Below are 5462 nucleotides of genomic sequence, written 5' to 3'. Positions count from 1 at the left end.
CTTTTCTACATCTATTGAGATAATCATGGGGTTTTTGTCTTTGGTTCTGTCTATATGCTGGATTACATTTATTGATTTGCATATGTTGAACCAGCCTTGCACCCCAGGGATGAAGCCCACTGGATCATGGTGGATAAGCTTTTTATGTACGGCTGGATTCGGTTTGCCAGTATTTTACTGAGGATTTTCCATCGATGTTCATCAGGGTATTAGTCTAAAATTCTCTTTTTTTGTTATCTCTGCCAGGCTTTGGTATCAGGATGATGTTGAAAATGAGTTAGGGAGGATTCCCTCTTTTTCTATTGATTGGAGTAATTTCAGAAGGAATGGTACCAGTTCCTCCTTGTAACTCTGGTAGAATTCAGCTGTGAATCAGTCTGGTCCTGGACTTTTTTTGGTTGGTAGGCTAGCAGGCTCTGAAATTGAGAAAAAATACATCTTTTTGACAAAATTTGAATGTGTAAATTTTGAGTTAAAATATAATGGCTTGGGCCAGGCACTGTGGCTCATGCCTGTAACCCCAGCACTTTGGGAGGCCAAAGAAGGAGGGTTGCTTGAAGCCAGGAGCTCGAGACTAGCTTGGTCAACATAATGACACTCCATCTCTACAAAAAAATTTCAACTTTTTAAGTTAACTGGGCATGGTGGCACATACCTGTAGTCTCAGCTACTTGGGAGACTGAGGCAGAAGGATTGCTTGAGCCCAGGAGTTTGAGGCTACAGTGAGCTGTGATTGTGCTGCTGCACTTCAACCTGGGTGACAGAGCAAGATCCTGTCTCAAAAAAGAAAAAAGCCAATGAAGATAAATCAAAATAGTAGGTGGCATTTGATATACATTTTTAAAAATTGACCAGTAAAACTTCAATGTGTTATCAAGAGAGTAATTCATTCTAATAAAAGTAATTTCAGTAAATTAAAAATCAAAATAGCAAATGTTAAAAGCACTTTAATTGTACTTACATAGAAAGTGGAATAAGAAATTAAGCTTTTCTCAAGAAAATGCTTTCTGAAAACTTACTTTGTTTGTATAATTCAGATTCCATTTTATGTTCAAAGTGTTGTCCAGGATCAAAATGCCTGATAGGGCAAAATGGTAGAAATCCAAACTGCAATATCAAAAAATTCTCTCATTTAAAGTCTCTGTCAATAATGATATCTGATTGAATCTAGGCAAGTGAGTATAATATTACCAAAAGAAGTTTTGAAAAGCTGGAATTGTGTGAAAATGCTCAATTTCCTGAAAGTGGCAGAATAATGAAAATACACAAAGGATGGATATAAGATTGTAGAATGCTGTGGTTAGGAATATTTACTTGAGACTACTGATAAGTCCATTTTCTCTTTCTCTCACTAAGAACACCAATGAGGGTCTTCAGGCCTGGAAGACTGAAGACATTCCAGCCAACAAAATGTCCATTGCATGGCAGCTACCACAATATGCCCTGGTTACAGCTGGGGAGGTCATGTTCTCTGTTACAGGTCTTGAGTTTTCTTATTCTCAGGTAAGTTTTTGCAAATAGAAGGTAGAAATTGAGACATTGATTGAAGGATGGTGAATTTTAATTCTAGCACTGACTTAAATAGGTATGTTATCTCTTTTGGCCTTGGGTACCTTATTTATGACCCTGAACATATATGACCTGAACATCTTGACTCCCCAGATCATGACAGTGCAGCATGGGAGTCTATGATTTTGGGGTTCTAGGAAAGAGATTAAAGATTAAAATGAAGAGCTGCAGAGTCAGACTCCCCATGTTAGAATTTTGACTGCATGACCTATTGTGTAACCTTGAGCAAGTAAATTACTATCTCTTCTCTGTAATGCTTTTTTTTTTTTTTTTTTTTTTTCTGAGATGGAGTCTCGCTCTGTCACCCAGGCTGGAGTGCAGTGGTGCGATCTCAGCTCACTGCACTCCAACCTAAGCAACAGAGCGAGACTCCATCTGCCTCCCCGGTTCAAGCGATTCTCTTGCCTCGGCCTCCTGAGTAGCTGGGATTATAGGCGCGCACCACCATGCCTGGTTAATTTTTGTATTTTTAGTAGAGTCAGGGTTTCACCATGTTGGCCAGGCTGGTCTCTAACTCCTGACCTTGGATGATCTGCCCACCTTGGCTTCCCAAAGTGCTAGGATTACAGGCATGAGCTACTGTGCCCAGTCTGTAATGCTATTTTTTAAATGTGTAAGAATACTAATAGAACTTATCTCTTAGGGTTGTAATGAAGATTAAATGACATAATGAATTTAAAAATATTCAATTAGGAGTTTCATTTTATTCTTACTGTTTGCATTATTATCACCCTCTGAATCAATGTGATAGCTGAACTTAATGAGGGAAGTTCTAACTTGAAAGTTTTTGTGGGAGAAGTTTCCTGGATGCATGGGGCATGAGGGCAGTGAAGGGAATTTGTTTACTTTCAAATTTGTGTCATCCCCAGGCTCCCTCTAGCATGAAATCTGTACTCCAGGCAGCTTGGCTATTGACAATTGCAGTTGGGAATATCATCGTGCTTGTTGTGGCACAGTTCAGTGGCCTGGTACAGGTATGGATCTGAGGGAAGCAGGATTCATTTCTACTCAAGGTTTTCCTCCAGCTTTCTCTTCTCCCTTTCCACTTATCTCTCTGCTTCCTGTATTCCCCACTCAGTGCTGTGACATGAAATGGGTTAGATACACAGACTTTACCAGGAAAATAGACATATGTAAGTGGCAATATTGACTACAATATACCTATGTGAGGAGAGGCCAGTGAGCCCAGTCTTTGTCCAGCAAAAGTCTGGTTGAACTGGTGATCCCAGGTCAGTCTGCTCCCCAGTCCTCATCCTGTAAAGATCTCTTTAGTTTCAGGTTTCTCCATATTCTTCTCATGTTTATTTCCCCCTGCAGTGGGCCGAATTTATTTTGTTTTCCTGCCTCCTGCTGGTGATCTGCCTGATCTTCTCCATCATGGGCTACTACTATGTTCCTGTGAAGACAGAGGATATGCAGGGTCCAGGAGATAAGCAGATTCCTCACATCCAAGGGAACATGATCAACCTAGAGACCAAGAAGACAAAACTCTGATGACTCCCTGGATTTTGTCCTGACCCCAATTCCTGGCCCTGTCTTCAAGCATTTTTTTTTTCTTCTACTGGATTAGACAAGAGAGATAGCAGCATATCAGAGCTGATCTCCCCCACCTTTCTCCAACGACAGAAGTTCCAGGACTGGTTTTCCAGTACATCTTTAAACAAGGCCCCTGAGATTCCATGTCTGCCTGTCTATCAGTGAACTCATTAAAACTTATGCAGTGTTGCTGGAGCTGGCCTGGTGTCTCCAAATGGCCATGAAAATACACATGTATGATGGAGATCGTTCTGTGTGGGTATGCAAAGTTATGGGAATTCCTTTATAGGTAACTGACATTTAGGACTGATGCCCTAATTTTTGAGGTACTGATTTAGAGGTAAAATTGCAGAATAACAAAGGAACGGTATTTCAAGTTTTTTTTTTTTTTTTTTGTAAGCAATGTAATTATGCTATTCACAGGGGCCTCAAGAATTGGTATGTATGATGTGATCTGGTCCAGCCAGGGCCTGGTTTGTCAGCTATCTAGGTTTGATAAGACTTTAGTAAATTTGTCAATACAAATTGTAGGAAGCAGAATGCCATTTTATTAAAACACAGGAGAAGTTATATCTTTCTGATTATGATAGTATTTTATTTGCTTATCCAAACACTCCTTTCTCAGTATGGATAGATCATGGAAACCAGATTAGAGATAGTAAACATTAGTAAAAATGGTTCTGGAGAACAGGAAGAGGTGTAAGTTTTAGAAATCCTGAAAACCCAGTCATTCTTTTATAGAGTACATTCTTCTTAGCCTCTATGGCATTGAACTATGCCCTTCAGTGAACAGTTGTATAAACAATAATTATAATTTGCAACTTTGTCTTATCAACCTTGCTGACCCAGTTTTTTCTTATTATTACACCTTGTCTTGCTTATTGCTGCAAATATTCAATAACAACAATGTTTCTATAAGTCCAACTTCCTTTATTAATGTTTCCATTTAGCCTCCAAAGTAGTAGTTCCTTTTTGATATTGCTTTCCTGATTTACTTTTCCCATAAGTTTTAAATACCTTTTCTTCCTTGAAGCCTAGAAATTTTCTTTTTATTCAGAAAGAGTTACATTAATGCCTAGGTTTGAGCTCCTAAAAGGGAAATAGTCAATAGAGGAGCATGGTCCTATACGAGGTTCCTATCAAAATTTGTGGGAGTAGGAGTGGTAGAGCATGAGGGTTTTGTTTGTGTATGTGTGTGGTCAAGAAAAAAATTGAGAAACATTACCTCACACACAATGAATGAATCAGAGGACAGACACGGAAATGTCATGACTGTGCAGTGTGTTACTAGGAAAAAAGTTCAGAATCACTGTTCTAGAAAGCCTCATTTCCATTGGTTTTAAAACATTATTCTCATGTAGAACAGTGTTGGGTCTCATACTGTTAATGTTAACAGGTAACAATGTTAATGTTAACAGGTAGCTGTTAATATTAACAGATAATGTTACTGTTAACAGGTAAGAGAAATTGCTCTAAGTGCCCAAGCTTTATATACTTCAGTTTTAATGACAAACATTTCAGAAGTACAAGAGTGGCAGCAAGACCAACCAGTTTTTCCAGATATATTGATGTGAACCTGACCCTACTCCTTTGGAAGACAGCCTGTTCATTTTTAAATAGCTTTAACCCAAACTGTTCTATGACCATTGTTTCAAGAGACATTAACACAGTTCTGTAAATAGAAGTGTCTATGGACAAATAAGTTTGGGAAATGTGGCATACTGTATCCTTTTCTTAACATTTGCATATTAAAGACTCTGAGATAGCCTGCAGTAAAGACATAAGATACCTTGTTTAAATGAACATGTTTTAGTATTCTGCAGAACACTGGTTTGGAAAAAACTGTTGAGCAGTTCTTCCTTGTAAGTGCTGAGCTTCCTCTCTGAAACCTCCTACCATTGTTTTTTCCTCCCCTGTAGCTAATAAGAAAAAGTATAACACCCAGCTGGGCACGGTGGCTCACGCCTGTAATCCCAGCACTTTGGGAGGCCGAGACAGGTAGATCATCTGAGGTCAGGAGTTCGAGACCAGCCTGGCCAACAGAGTGAAACCCCGTCTCTACTAAAAATACAAAAATTAGCCTGGTGTGATGGCAGGTGCCTGTAATCCCAGCTACTTGGGAGGCTGAGGCAGAAGAATCGCTTGAACCCGGGAGGCGGAGGTTGCAGTGAGCTGAGATCGCGCCATTACACTCTAGTCTGGGGGACAAGAGCGAGACTTCATCTCAAAAAAAAAAAAAAAGATTTAGTATACCCCCTTTTTCATGTGGCAGATGTTTAGTTATTTGGGGGGAAATTTCATGGCTCTTCCCTAATCATCAAGTATTCAAGTTAAAGATTCTTGGTTCCTGTAATGGT

The 5462-nt window shown here is 39.4% G+C and overlaps 1 protein-coding gene across 1 annotated transcript in view; it reads left to right on the top strand.

The window, feature by feature from the left end:
• Positions 1-4882, top strand: part of SLC15A2 (solute carrier family 15 member 2) — a 52473-nt gene extending 47591 nt beyond the window's left edge. Inside the window, exons 19-21 of the mRNA XM_017890936.1 lie at positions 1357-1503; positions 2439-2543; positions 2887-4882. Coding sequence (XP_017746425.1) covers positions 1357-1503; positions 2439-2543; positions 2887-3063 — 429 coding nt within the window. The 3' untranslated portion in view covers positions 3064-4882. The remainder of the gene's footprint in view (positions 1-1356; positions 1504-2438; positions 2544-2886) is intronic.
• Positions 4883-5462: the final 580 nt, after the last annotated feature.

The sequence above is a fragment of the Rhinopithecus bieti genome, unplaced genomic scaffold (assembly GCF_001698545.2).
Source record: "Rhinopithecus bieti isolate Rb0 unplaced genomic scaffold, ASM169854v2 scaffold_759, whole genome shotgun sequence".
Taxonomy (NCBI): domain Eukaryota; kingdom Metazoa; phylum Chordata; class Mammalia; order Primates; family Cercopithecidae; genus Rhinopithecus; species Rhinopithecus bieti.
The sequence above is the reverse complement of the archived record's forward strand: the minus strand, read 5'-3'. Positions and strand labels throughout refer to the sequence as shown.